At 33.7% G+C, this 14,102-nt stretch overlaps 1 protein-coding gene across 1 annotated transcript in view; it reads left to right on the top strand.

The window, feature by feature from the left end:
• LOC118192344 (uncharacterized) overlaps positions 1 to 12,874 on the top strand; it is a 197,357-nt gene extending 184,483 nt beyond the window's left edge. The window contains exons 44-46 of the mRNA XM_035363287.2: positions 7,181 to 7,354; positions 9,942 to 10,174; positions 12,469 to 12,874. Coding sequence (XP_035219178.2) covers positions 7,181 to 7,354; positions 9,942 to 10,174; positions 12,469 to 12,660 — 599 coding nt within the window. The 3' untranslated portion in view covers positions 12,661 to 12,874. The remainder of the gene's footprint in view (positions 1 to 7,180; positions 7,355 to 9,941; positions 10,175 to 12,468) is intronic.
• Positions 12,875 to 14,102: the final 1,228 nt, after the last annotated feature.

The following is a 14,102-nucleotide window of genomic DNA, read 5'->3' as shown; positions in this document are numbered from 1 at the left end:
GAACACTCCTTGATAGATCTTGCATTTAAGGTAACCCCATAACAAGAAGTCGCATGGGGTAAGATCAGGCGACCGAGGTGGCCATGCAGTTGGAAAGTAGCGGCTAATAACTCTCTCTGTTGTGAATTTCTGTCGTAGCATCTGTTGCACCCGTACTGCAACGTGTGGAGGGGCTCCATCTTGCATGAAAATGATTTTCCCCAGGTTTTGTCTTTGCTGAAGTGCCGGAATGACAAAGCTGTTCAACATGTGGCGATATTTCTCTCCGGTAACAGAACAGGTTTCCGGGGTTACAGCCGAAGACATCGCGGACGAAAACGTCGCGGAGAAAACAACGCAAGGCGAAAACGTCGTGCTACAAAACATCGTGGGAGAAAACATCGCAAAGAGAAAACATCGCAGTTCTAAAACATCGTGGTACAAAACATCGTCGTCGAAAATAATGCGGTTCAAAAACTTCGCAGTTTAAAAACATCGTCGTCGAAAATATCGTGGTAAAAAATAAAGTATCTACAAATCATCGCATGACGATAACATCGTAGACATGCTTTTTTCAGGCTTTAATAATTGTAAATGGGTATTCCCATAATGATTTGTGAGCGCAAGATGTAAAGAAGGATAATTTTTACTTTGACATTTTTTTATTAACTAATAAATTTTTGCTGAAAAAGTAAGAAGGAAACTTAAGCATAGAAAATTAAATGCAACTTAATAGATTATACATTTTATGAAAGATTACCAGTAAAAAATTTATAAAAAATGATTTATTAATGGTCTTTGCTAGTTAACTATGTCGGTTTAAAATTCTATTAAGTGCTATAAGTTGCATTAATTTTCTATGCTTAAGTTTCTTATTTTCTGTGCAAAAATTTAATAGTTAATTAAAAATATGAAAGTAAAAATTATCCTCCCTTACACCTTGCGCTCATGGGAATATCCATTTACAGTTATTAAAGCCTGAAAATAGCATGTCTGCGATGTTATCGCCATGCGATGATTTGTAGATACTTTATTTTTTACCACGATATTTTCGACGACGATGTTTTTAAACTGCGAAGTTTTTGAACCGCTTTATTTTCGACGACGATGTTTTGTACCACGATGTTTTAGAACTGCGATGTTTTCTCTTTGCGATGTTTTCTCCTACGATGTTTTGTAGCACGACGTTTTCGCCTTGCGTTGTTTTCTCCGTGACGTTTACGTCCGCGATGTTTTTGCCGCGATTTTATCGTTGGACACCGGTTTCCGGTCCTGTCGGGGTTATGTTCTCATAGAGGAATGGACCTAAGATAAATTCCGCTGTGAACGCACACCATACAGTTACCTTTGGTGAATGTAAGGGAATTGCTGTGACTGCATGTGGTGATTTGTCATCCCAAATTTGGCAGTTCTGGTTATTCACAGTTCCAATCAGGTAAAAGTGGGCCTCGTCTCCCCATAAGATTTTCCACGCCCAAGCATCATCCACCTCCATTCTGGCAAGAAAGTGAGAGCATAAGTCAATCGCTTATCATGGTCGGGGTACAGTAACTCCTGAACACGGCTGATCTTGTACGGATAGAAGTTGATAATCTTTCGTAAGCTTTTCCTTACCGTACTTTAAGTTTCCCCCCGGGGGTCGACGTAGAGAATTCTGCGAAGCTACTGGCTAGGATCTGTACCTAGGCAGTCTCGGCCACGGGGGTATAAAATTTATGAACTTGGTGGTTCTGAAGGCTCTGGGAAAGGTCACTTATTGGCCGGCCTCGGAGTCTGGCACGTCCTAGCGCGGCGTGGTGCTAGTAACCCGTGGGAATTTCCCCCGGGGTCGCTGGGTAATGTCCCGCCGCGACGGGCTCGCCCGAGCGACTGGCAGGAGCAATTGACGACCGGTGCTGCCTGGTGACGTATCCAGGTGGTACACGGCTCTGCTAGAGGGTAATAGTGGAGGTTGAACCTCCACGACGTGCCCGAAGGCAGAGTCGACCTGTAGTGAGCTAGTTCTCGGAACGGGAAAGCCCAAAACCTGTATTACCGTACTGTAAGGCATATCCATATTCCATAAGGCATATCCATAATAAAAGGTAATTTTATTCCTTATTAATTTGCATTTGTTAACACTCTATTTTCTAATATTACACAACGCCAAATATTTCCCTAGCGGTGACTTTTGGAACTAATTTGTTTTTTCGCGGAATCCTTCGTTCCCCGTCTTGTTTAATCTTCCTACAAAATGTGGCGTCATTCTCGCAAATAGATCGCGCTACAGAACACTGTGAGCACTGTCAGTTTAATTGTGGCCACCCGGTACCTTACTGAACCACTATAAATTTTCTATAAATCACTTATGTGTTACTTATGCTCTCTGTATGTATATTACATTTTCCTCTAATATAAATTTTTAAATATTATCATAACAACACAATAATTTATTTCAGCATAATACAGCGTACCATCATGTATATAGTCTCTTCTATGTTGCATGCCTTATTTCTTGACGTAATCTCCGTGCCGATTAACGCATTTGTCTGAACATGTGGCAATGTTTTCGGTTCTAAAATTTAGTGTACATCATTCATCTCTTTTGATAAAGCCATTAATTTGAAATTTCTGACGAGCAGAACTGTTCTTGACAGCTGGAAGAGATAAAAATGTTTCATCGCCTGATCGAATTACGTAACAAGTAGTTCACAGTCTTCTAAAAAAATATTGCCACAGTTTGCTAAATCGAAATTTCTTTAGATGGGAGTATACCTATGCAGTATAAAGTAATTTTTATGACTTAAAATCAACTGGGAGTTGGAAAAAAACCTTTTGATGCTGCACTGTACATTGTACTGCGTAGTATCAATTTGATTTTACTTTTGTTGTCAAATACTAGCGTGTGCATAATAATCTTCAGATACGTAGAATGGCATTCATATTCAATGGCATTCATATTCATCTATACTGTATTTGTAATTCATATCGTCTGTACTGTATTTGTAAGTACAATGGAAAGGATTTATAGGTCATGGAGTCACGTTTCTGAGGTCATTTGGATATGCTCAGATCGAAACAAAGGAAAATCTCATCAGTTATTTACAGTAATTCGCTTATTTGTTTGCAAAAGTAAACGGAAGCTAAGGAAAGATTTCTGGCAAATCACCGAGGATAATCAAAGACTATCAAGATATAATATTGTAAGATTTGGTGTTGCTGAAAACCATATTACTCCAATTAAAAATGAGAAATACCCAATTATTTATTATACTTTTAGGGAGGAGAATTTTTAAAACATTCATGAGGTCGGTATTGCAATTGGTCATGTAGGACGAGACAGAATAATGAAAGAGGTTAAGGCAAAGTATAAGAACATTACAATTGGTCATGTAGGACGAGACAGAATAATGAAAGAGGTTAAGACAAAGTATAAGAACATTACAATCGAAACTGTAATAACATAATTAAATATTTTAAATATTTGTGAACTTTGGGAAAAGAAACAAAGCGTTTCAAGAAACGTCTTGTTAATTAAACTAATTAAAAGCAGAGAATTTAATCTGAGATGTCAAGTTGATCTCACTGATATACAATCACAAGAGGAAAGAAGACTTAAATTTATAGGTTTTATCAAGACCTATAATGTTACGAGCGTTAAAAACAAAGCGAGCATAGGAAGTTATTTATCATCTGCTGGAAATGTTCACAACATTTGAAGCGCCATGCTTCTTGCAATGTGACAATAGCCGCGAATTTGCTAATAAATGTATTTGAGAAAATTCTGGAATGTGGAATAAACTCAAATTTGTTAATGGGAAGCTATGACGTATTTTATCACAAGATGGTTGATAGAGCAAACCAAGACATTGAGAACACGTTATCCACTTGTCTTGAAACAAGCAATAAAAAAAAATTGGGCAGAAGGAATAGCATCCATTCAGTATACGAAAAATAGAGCACATCACTATAGAATAGATCAATACCATATGGAAATATATTTAACTTTAAAAATAAAGTAGAATTAAGAACTTACTTTCCAGTCGATATTTTATCGGGAATTGCAAGTGAAGAATATCTTGCTGCATTAAGAAATCAGTCTAATAGTGATGTCCAACTTCAGATAATAATCTCAGCTGGGAATGAAGATATAGGTGCATTGAATGTTGACAATATGGAAGTGGAACCTGGTAATTAGAAAAAATTTGGAAGTAATAACTCTTGCCGGTCTAATCAAAAAAGAAATAAGCATGTTGGCCAACAGAATGAGAACAATATAATTCTGTAATGTACAGAGGCTGTTCGCACATTTTTTAGACGATTTTGGTAAGCAGTAATAAAACTTTGCTTGCTGCAAAAGAAGTAATTGCAATTGTACTATGTTTTTAAAAGTCAAAATGATCGTCTGTGGCTTGAAAGTTTTGTTTTTATTCAAAATGGCGAATTTAACAAAGCAGTGGTTCGAAGACTACATTTATGCTCTTTCCGAAGAGAAATATGCGTACTCCGTTATCCAAAAACAATGTGAGAGTCATGGTTTTGTGATATCTAAAGCGTCGATAGGTAATATCATCAACGAGAAAGGGAAAAAAAAAAACGTCAAATTGGAGCCTCAAGTGGGACAAAAATTGCAAACAAGTATCCAAGGAAAAACGGACATCTTCGACTATTGCAAAGGTACGTTGTTTAATGTTAAAAGAAAATCCTCCAGTTCAAAGAACAATTGCAAAATCATTAAAATGCTCGGTGTTCACTGTAAACAAAATGATAAACGTTGATTTAAATCTTAAGAAAGCGAAAAAATGCAATGTGCATCGTCTTCTTCCAAAGCTTATTGCTCAACGCAGGACACGCTGCAGAATTCTATATGAGAAACACTTATTCAAAGAAAAATGGAAAACAATTGTGACAATAGATGAAGCATGGATGTATTTAAATTATTGTAGCAGTAAAAGAGCCATTTATTATCATAAAAGGGGAGAAAAAATTTAAATGGTTCAAAGAATTTAGTGGTTCAAAGAATCGAAAGAAAGTTTTTCTAAGGGATTCATAATTGTTGCTGGTTTTTCTTATAATGGAAAGTTAAAAATAAAGAGAGTGCACAAAAATGTCAAGATTAACCCCAAATACTATCAGGAACATATTTTATCGCCAATTTTTCTGAATGAAATACTATCGCTTTACCCACAGTGCCATCAATCTGTGAGACTCCATCAGGACAAAGCTAGCAGTCACAAATCAAAATCCACTGTAAATTTCCTAAAAGAAATGGAACAAAAAACTGGTATTAAGGCAAGGGTATTTGTTCCCTTCACTGATATCTCCACTAAATCTCCCGATGTGTCATCTATGGATTTTTATGCTTTCGGACTTTTAAAGACTGCATTATCCAAACGTTGTCCCAAAACCCTAACAGGACTCTGGAAAGCTGTTCGGGAGGAATGGGATAGAATATCTCTTCTGCCACTTCAAAAGGCATTATTATCCTGAAAATTGCGGTGTCGAAAGATATTTCAGAATAAGGGATGTCAAATAAAGCATTTAAAACACAAGAATTTTATGTAATTTAGTTTTGTGAATACAATATACATCGTCTAAAAAAATGTGTGAACAGCCTCTGTAATAAGTATGGAAAAGGATAAGCAAAAAGGTTTCGTTGATATTGAATCGGAAGATTGTGGAGAAACGATGAAGTCTCTTTTTTTTTTTTTTTTTTTTTTTTTTTTTTTTTTTTTTTTTGCACACGATGAAACCTCAACTTATTAAATAAGTTTAATGCTTTGCTAAACAGTCACTAAATAAGAAGAGAAAAGTTAAGGTTTTTGATTTTAAACTTTCCAAATGAGAATGTAGCAGAAAAAATGTGCAACTAAGAATACTAGATGTAGATAGGGATAAAACTAATAGTTCGAATGCTGTAGCTGTGATAATTTCTAAGGAAAATCAAAACTTATAAAACTATATACAGACATGCCATTTTAAATTATTTTTACACAAAATAATATTTTTTTTTATTTACAAGAAGGCTTTAAGTCATAGAAATTCTAGATATTGAAATAAGATTAAGATAATTTGCTTCTAAGAATTCTAATTTAGATGATCAAGGCTTTTAATATCGTAATTGTAAAAGCAATTATAACTCAAATTTGTGTAAATAAAAAACGTTAAAATTCTTTTGTAATTCCAAATCCCATAGAAGTTCTTTCTGCCATAATAAATATTTTTTTTTAAATATAATCACTCTTTTTGTTACATAATTTGTTTGCCTTTTCCTGTTTGCTGTAAAATTAATAATATTGTGCTTATAATTCGTTTGCAGGTTTTGTCGCCAAAAGGATTTGTTTGAAATTTGTTTCACGTAATAAATAATGTAATGTATCGTGTAAATAACAGTAATCATTATTTTTAAATATTTTTCTACATTGATCCAAATTTCATTATTAATAAAATTGTTATGCGTGTAATTTCATGCAGATCGTACCGCAGGACGTTAAAATTACGTTAGAATTTCGGGTTTCAATCTATTATGCATAATTAATCACACTGACCAAATTGCATTGGCAATTATTAATATCTACCGGTGAATGCGATTATTATGCATTATTTATCTCGTTCACAAAAATATTGTTATTATTAATAGTAACCGGTTATTATTAATTGATGCTAACAGGATTTGTCACTGTAACATATATACTATGTACGTAACGTTTGTGAATGTGCAGATAATATTTGTTTTAATTTCTAACTTGTATCTAAAAAAATATCCATATTATTTTTAGATATAAGTTAGGATTTTAAACTTCTTATTCTTTTTCAATATACTTCTAATATTTTAAAATAAATCTATGAGTTTTCATATTTATTATTGCTTTAATGATGAATTCTTAAATTTTAAATAAATTTTAAACGTTCTAATATCGTTGTTCTATCTCTGAAGTGGTGAATGGTTGATTTACAGGGCTTAGGTTTCTAGTTATTTATTTTTATATATTAAATTAATAATGTCCAGTAATTGCAATCGGCTTATGAAATCGTTTAATGTACCTTTTGTATCCTATTTCATTGTTATAAATTAATTTGCAATAATGCAGCACTAACATAAAAAATCATATTTATTCAGAATTTAACGCTTTAAAAGGTATTTTAAATAGACGCTTTTAAAGGTATATTTATAATAGTGTTTAGTCAATTTTACTCAGATTTTAATATGTTTTATACTTAGGAGAAGCTTATTCGTGGATTGCCATTTTTGTCCTACCTTTGAATTCGGCTACCAATCCTCTGATATATACTATATCATCTCTTCATATCCAACAGCGATTATTATCAAGATTTGGCCTTAATTCAGAAGATGGAAAAGGTGCATATGACAGCAAGAAAACTAGTTTAAATCCGAGTAAGTATCTATGCAAAAAAAAAAAAAAGAAAGAAACTTTCTGGGTAAAATTTATAATTTTATAAATACAAATTACTTTCCTGTAAAATAAACCTTTAGAATCATACTGTGTAATCATCTAGAAAGTCTTCATTTATAATTATATTTTAATTTTCTCTTATATTTAATGGACAGCACTGTGACTCATATTTCAAAATTTCTGATTTTTGTTTTTTTGTTCTTATAAATCTCGCTTGCAATGATAATCTAATGCTTAGCTAACTTTGTCTGCTAAACCTTCTATGTGTTTAAAGGTCGCGATCAATTGTAACAGTTTCTTTGCGGTTGTATAAACTTTCCTCGAAACAATTAAATTAAGTGTAAATATTCAAAATTTTGAATAATTTAATTACTTCAATTTTATTTTCGTGTGTTTTGAACTATTAGATTATTCAGTAACTGTTTCTTAATGTGAGATTTGTTTTGCATGCTAACTAATAAATTTATAAGGGATTTTCTGCCTTCTTAGGTTGGTATCACAGATACATTTTATTTCAGACGAACAACTGTTTCAAACAATTCTTCTTTCTGCTTTACCACTGAAAGAGAGACGGACGATTTTTTCCTTTCTTTCGCAAAAAAAAAAAAAAAAAAAAAAAAATTAAGTTGTTCGTTTTCAAAAACCTACTATAAGCTAGCTATCAGTATCGAATCCCCTCGTCATCAATCATCATTTGTAATGAAGAACTAGTTTCCCCTTTACATGGCAACCCCAAAACGATCCGCCGTGATTGGCTGTTTCACATCGTGTGACAAAGCAGAAAGATGTTTCTACAGAATTGTATGTCCGAAATGTTTTGAATGTGTGATACCATCTTTACAACTTCTGCCCGGTCTAGAAAAACCATAGGGCGAGCTTGCCAGGAGGGTGGAGCGTCCCATACCTACCTACTTACCTACCTACCTACCACCTTTACAGCGTGCTTTCAGGACGTAATTGGTAGCACGCCAAGATCGGCCAGACCAGGAAGGTCACCGTCAGATCATGACCTCCCTTCACGAAGTTCATAGCCAAAGCGTGTTTAGGAGCTTGAATTAAGCTGGCTTGTTTAAAAACAAAGGGGTTGAATGGCTCCATTGACCTCCAGCAGGTTATTCTATCGCCTGTCAAGAATTTTTGTTATAGTGTTATAAATTTGTTGTACTTTGAAAGATAATGAATGATGCTGCTGATATTCTTTTTTGTGCTGCTTAACTAGAAAGCATAGATCGAATGGACTAACCAGCGTACCTTTTGGATGGTAAATCGCGTAAAAATAGCCTTGAATGGTTACTGCAGAACTCATTCTTCCATCAACTATTATAAAAGACATATTTGTCGAGGTAAAACAAGAAAAATGAAATGGCAAACAGTATCTTCTAGATCAGCGGTCGTCAACCCTTAGAACTTAACGGGCCACTACATATATAATTTTATATTTGGCGGACCACTAATATGAATTAATAAAAAAGGTAAACACGAGTAAATTTATACAATAATAATCAGCAAACTTTTATTTTATTAATGTGAAATGCACCCATTAAAGGTAACAAGGTAACAGAGAAGTTATTTTTCCAGCATATCCATGGATCTTAACTCTCCCTTTCAAGTGTCGCCAGATACACCTGCAAAAGTAGCTAAAATGTGTCTAAATTCAGAAAGAATTTCGCTAAAATATGTAGCTGAAATTAAAATAAAAGTTTAATACATATTCCATAATAAGTTTTGTTACTCATCATTTTTTGAACTGAATCTTCATAAAAATATAAATAATATCCCAATTTTTCTGCGGACCATCAAAAGGTTTTCACTGGCCACCAGTGGTCCGTGGACCACCGGTTGGCGACTGCTGATCTAGATAATCTTACAGAGTATGTATCTACAAAGTTAGGCATGCAGTATCAGTATGTTGAAATGTAAAGACATGCTAATTTTCCTACAGGACTTTATTCCTCGTTTTGTGTCCGTTTTGTTCCTTCTTTCTTAAAGACCAAATATGATATCTTATATTCATTCCGACGTTGTCGATCACTTTTTACAAATAATGCAAATCATAATTTGTAAGTAACTTATGTGCAGATCTTCTATGTATATAAAGATACCTCATAGTGTACGCTGTAAAGATAATAGTGATCCTATATGAAAATCCTTCCCCTCTGCAACAAATAAAATCCTTTGAATAACATCAATGTATTTTAAATAAATAGGAAAATGAGAGTAGTACAATGAAATGAAAGTATATATTAATTGGTTTTCTTGGCATTAGCTACAATAATTTATTTATTGATAAATAAAACAATAAATAAAGAAATAAAACAACATTTTTATTATTTTCATTCTGCATATTTTTGCTTTAATAAAATAACACAACAATAATTTTTAAAAAAATGCATTAGAGACAGTTTTTTTAAATTTATATAATTACTATTATTATTATTACTGTTTTACTATTAGTAATAATTTTTTTTTTCTTTTCGGAGTTATTTCCACTGATTTTCATGTGGCATTTTGAAACACCATGACTGAATTCGGTTGTAAAAATAAATAAATTCCCTATTTAATTTTTAGTTTCAGACAAAACCAAGCGTGTGATGCTAAGAGATCAACTTGACTCTCGTGCCTTTAAGCCTCCTCATGGTTACATTTCTCTTCTGCAATATTTAAGAACCGTGCCAGGCCTTAGACCTCGCCATCTCTTGAAAATTTCTGTATCTATCTGCAAAATGTTGACAGAACTGCATGCAAACAGATATGCATTGGGAGGTATTGACGTAAATGCTGTTTTCGTAAGCGAGAATCCGGTAAGCCAAATGATTTATTATTTTCTATCTACTTTTATCTATTTTTTATTCATATTTATAAAAGATAATTCAGAAGCATATTCACTACAAAGCGTTTAAATTTAAACAAAAGGAAAACATTATATATAAAATAACACTCGTGTGCAATATTAAGAGAATTTGTACATTATGCCAAATTTCTGGAAAACTATTGGACAGTCTTCAATGAAATTTGATATGCTTTTATATTTTCAATAGAGCATGTACCATTCAAAAGTCATTTTAGGTAAGCATGATTGGCAGTAAAGCTCAGAGTAGAGATATCCAAAATCCACGTTGCGATTCGAACTGAAATTGAGTCAGATCTTTGGTATGATCCCTTCTCACAGCCAGACAGGTCGCGCAGCGTGACAGCGTACTGGACAGGAGGCAGCTAAGGAATCCCTGAAACAGTCGAACCCACTCCTATAGCAAGGCAGTTTTCAACTCCGAGATGGTTCTCGGAGGGGAAATTACCATCCAAAGAGCGTGCTAGACATGCTCTACAGTTGTCGGTAGATTTGACTGTCCAATCCATACGGCGAATATCTCCTTTTTCCATCTAATCGTCGACCATCTGAGCCCAATGCGTATGAGATTTGTCATCTTTTAACAGAAACCCAGGACCAACAGCTTCCCTGAGAATCTAAACTATGGCTAGAAGATCTTCTCTCTGTACCTCATAGCAAATAGGACGCATAATGCCTGTCCAAACCATTACACCTCTACCACCGTAATGATCCTTATTCCTGATACGAGACGGATGGTATCGTGTTCCAGGCTCTCTTCGGATACAACTATGCCGAGAATTCGTGTTCAGGCTGAATCTCGATTCATCTGTAAAGCCCGGTGCTCCACCGAAGTTTGGTCCTAAGCGCATGCTGTCTGCATCATGTTAAACGCGTTCTCTTCTGTGCTGTAGTGTTCAGGACGCAAATAGTAGTGGTCATCTGGCATACAACCCTATCTCCAGAAACCTTTGGGCACTACTAGGGTTCCAGTAGCAGAATACGAATCAGTAAGAGCTGTGAAGCTGTAGCAGTCCTACGTCACAGCGCTAAAAGTGCCCAAATAACTATCCTTATTCATCGTGTTATGGATCTTGATCGACCTTGTCCACGCCTCCTTGATATGGAACACATATCCTGAAACTGTTTCAGCAAAATGCAGACGATACTGGTCGTTGCATTCAGATTTGTGAGCCACCTATAATTGTGACTGGTTTTTCCCCAATCTATCGACAATTCTGCATCTCATTCCATCTTCCATGCATTCGTGGCTACTCATTTTACCCGATATCTTAATAATGTTTGCCCAACTCTTTCGAGAAACACGGCGAATATCGTGAAGGAGCTATGAGCACACATATTGTCTCAAACCCCTTCGGGCGCTTACATCCCCACCATAATCACAGCTCCACAGGCACACACATGTACGCTTACGTATTCGATTCTGAATATTTGCATAATGCATATTTCTATACTGAATATTCATTATTCTTGATAATGAACCAAAGGTACTAATTAGCATAATTAGTACCTTTGGTTCATTATTTTTCGTAAAAATATATATAACTTGCAAATTATCTTAATTTTGCACACGAATGTATTTACTGCATATAGCACAATCAGACCGAATAACAAAGTATGCTAAACATTCTTCATTTAAGAGATTTCTAGAAAGCTTTCCAAACATGATAGTAACTTTCAGAATATGTAAGGGGAATACACTGGTAAGAGAGAATGGATTTAGTTTTTAAAAACGTTAAAATTTGGTCGCTATTCTCTTGTACTTTTTTGATCAGTATAATGTTCTGTATTCTTACACGGAATTATAGCCTTTATATTATACAGTTATTAATGCTATATTATTATTCCTGGCTAATTAGCAGAAAAGCTGAGTAACATGGCAGTATTTGTATACTGAATATTCATTATTCTTAATAATGAACCAAAAGCACTAATTAGCATAATTAGTACCTTTGGTTCATTATTTTTCGTAAAAATATATATAATTTGCAAATTAGTAGTTAGTTAATTTTTGAGGCCAATTACTACCATACTTTTGATGTTTTGGAGGCTGGTTTAAGAAAATATTATATTGAGAAATAGGTTAGTTTCTTAAGCCATTAACATGCCACATAGTTTAATATTACGATATTTAAGAATGTAATTTAATATAATAATATAAAAAATATGGACATTTCTTAAAAACAGGTGTGATATGTCACTTTTAATTTTTGCATAGAAATTAATGTTTTAATTTCACATTTCTAGGGCGGCAGTGATGAAATTCATGTTTACGTACCCGATATCAACGCTTATAAAATAGTCTCAACTCCTATAAATGGCATGCCTGATGATACGGCGGTGGATATGGAAGAGTTTGGTCTTTTGCTCAAGAAAATGCTCAGAGTGTACCACGTGGTTACCAGATCAAACGATCCAATGCAAGGCACTGCTTGTTAATAAACTCTGAATCATAAAATATTTCAGCGAAAAAAATTCAGCAATGAATGAAACTCTGAAGCAGAATATTAAATATATGATTTTCTTCAGTTGTTTCACTCGTTTTATATGTTCATATGTAATGATTCTGAAAGAAAGTTTTGGACCAGTGATAAACTGGTGGTAATGATTTTGTATGAAATTATTCAAAATAAAGGCGAAATCAATTTGCTTAGTGCTGAATAGCATCTTCACTTAATATAATTGTTAAACTAATTGCAACAAAGATTTGGGCACTAATCTTGCATACTGATGTCACCATTTGCCAATGATTCTGCGATATTACATGAGTTATTCGTGAATTTTAATTTTGATAATTCATAGTGAAAGCAGAGAGTACTAAAACCTATGAACATAAAAATTATCATTATAAAATTATTTTAGTTACTAATTATTATGCTTTACGCAAATTAAGAAGAATGTTGAGAGGTGCAGGAGTAAATGAATTGTCCTCCTGGCCTCGGTCATGGTTGGTAGCTTGTGACTCAACTCTTTGATACGTACAGAAAAGCCGTGACTACAAAGGCGAACGATTATATATATATTTTTTTTAAGGAAAGATTGCGATAAAACTTCATTTAGAAAAAGTATGAATATTTTTCAGGTTCAAAAATGTTAGAAATAATTAAAGCCACAATACATTATTAATTCAATCCATAATACATTATTATAATTCAAGGCATAATTTATTAAATGCAGTTTCCATATGTAATGTTAAAAATAATACAAATTAAGTCTTTAAATTAGTGTAGAATTACGTTCTGTTCTGGAATAACATATAAGTGCATGATTAACGTATGAAAAGAAAATTAAATTAAAATACAGCCTCAGAATGATAAATACCACTCTGCAATGACGAATTTAAAAAAAGCAAATCCTTTTAAATTTGTAGATCTTGTCCCGCATCTTTGATATGTATTTTGTATATGTATAGCGTTGTATTATGTATAGCGAATAAAAACAAATGAAAGACACTTGAAGAAAACAATGGCTTTGGAATAAGAAGAGCTGCTTATCATGGTTCAGATGATGGTAAGATAAACTGAAATATTTGCCACGGGTGAAAAGTTAGGACGGATGCTAAATCAAGGATGAAAATTTGTTGATGGGGTCATTATTCTTAATGTAAGATACTTTCAGGGACAAATACTATTCAGATACAAAATTCAGATACTACAGGGACACTAATTTACCTTACTGTCTCAAATGAGGAAATATTTACGCATTCTTCAAAATCAGTAACATCTGATGACTCTCAAGTTCAACAATATTGATAACTGACAGACTTGTTCAATCTCTGAGTGTAGTATTGGAATTTTTCGCATTAAATAAAGATAATGATTAAAATTAAATCTTCGAACTAACCACTAAAACTATATACAAGGCAATAAGCGTATTATGAG

This window comes from Stegodyphus dumicola, chromosome 10, assembly GCF_044657685.1.
Source record: "Stegodyphus dumicola isolate Sdum_Otavi_A_Nest chromosome 10, ASM4465768v1".
Taxonomy (NCBI): domain Eukaryota; kingdom Metazoa; phylum Arthropoda; class Arachnida; order Araneae; family Eresidae; genus Stegodyphus; species Stegodyphus dumicola.
This window is presented reverse-complemented; position numbering and strand designations above follow the sequence as displayed.